Raw genomic sequence first — 1320 nt, forward strand, 5'->3', positions numbered from 1 at the left:
CCCCCACCTCCCCTCTTTCTCTCTTCTCCGTTTGATGAAGGGCGGGCTGCGGGTTGGAGCAACTTTTGGCCGGTCCCCGATAACATCCGGGAGCAGGAGAAGGAAGGCGTCACACGGCAGCGCGGCCCTCGGCGCGGCCGCGGTGGAGGTGGAGGAGCTGCCTTTCTTTCCTTTCCTTCTGTCTTGCGTTTCCCGATTTGGGTCGTCGAAGGATCGTGCTGCGCATCTTGAAGGGCGAGAGGCCCCCAACAAAAAAACAAGGGCAAGGTACCCACCCGGGAGGTACTCACGAACACCCACTGCCGCTCTTCAAAGTATTTGCGGAACCACCACTACTTGCTCTATGGAAAGAGCTCGGGTAACGTTGGCGCCGCTGAGACAGCTGTTCCGAACGACGGCGCGTGTCGGGGAGGTTGAGTTGGGGCGGTCGGGCGGGGTTGCACACGACGGCCAGCCTTGTACGTGGCCATCGGGTCCCGCCTGATCGTGCGGCCAGGTCGGGTCGGATCGGGTAAATAGGGGGAGCAGGGGAGCAAGGAGAGTGTGTGTCCCAAGGTCGCCGTGGGGGAGAGCGGGGGGATGCAAATCAGAGGGAGCGAACCGCAGGCCCGGGCGCGCCACGCCACGCCACGCCACGCCACGCCACACCACACCACGCCACGCCACGGCACGGCACACCACGCCACACCACGCCACGCCACACCACGCCACACCACGCCATACCACGCCACGGCACACCACACCCCGTCGCAGGGGCGTGCCCGCATTGTCAGACATATATCAAGGGGACGGCACCCAAAGGGGGTGGCGGTTGCGTCGAAGGACATCGCATTCGCATTCCTCATATGCACGGCCCTGCCATGCCGCCTGCCAGCGGGGAGCTCTCACGCGCGCTCTCTGTCGATCAGTCTGGCTTATTGTCTCCTCTCGTTCTGTTGCAGTACTACGCGTCGGAGCTGACGCGCGCCGGGGGCCGCCGCGAGGGCTGGGGCTCGGCCGAGGCCACCGAGATGGTGCTCAACAACCTGTTCTACATCACGGCCAAGGTGAGTGAGCTGTCTTATCATTCTGTTCTGACGGTGACCGTCGTCGGGACTTGGGCTCTGTCGGTCCACTTTACTACAAAGTCCTCCTAAAGCTTGAAAAAAAGACTGCGTTGGGTCTCTTTACCGTTCGTCGTACGACCTGCGTTTGTTCCGAGAGATTCAGAGAAGACGCGAGTGCGGGCGGTACGACATGGTGATTCCGGACGGACCACAAACTACATTAACAAGGTAGACGCACGTTAAAACCGTGTGAAGCTGAGCTAAATGTGCGTCT

General features: G+C 61.7%; 1 protein-coding gene across 1 annotated transcript in view; it reads left to right on the forward strand.

Moving 5' to 3' along the window:
• LOC127751963 (protein furry-like) overlaps positions 1–1140 on the forward strand; it is a 3438-nt gene extending 2298 nt beyond the window's left edge. The window contains exon 2 of the mRNA XM_052276310.1: positions 942–1140. Within this exon, the coding sequence (XP_052132270.1) occupies positions 942–1136 (195 nt within the window). The 3' untranslated portion in view covers positions 1137–1140. The remainder of the gene's footprint in view (positions 1–941) is intronic.
• The last annotated feature ends 180 nt before the right edge of the window (positions 1141–1320 follow it).

This window comes from Frankliniella occidentalis, unplaced genomic scaffold, assembly GCF_000697945.3.
Source record: "Frankliniella occidentalis isolate FOCC.00 unplaced genomic scaffold, Focc_3.1 Scaffold2489, whole genome shotgun sequence".
Taxonomy (NCBI): Eukaryota; Metazoa; Arthropoda; class Insecta; order Thysanoptera; family Thripidae; genus Frankliniella; species Frankliniella occidentalis.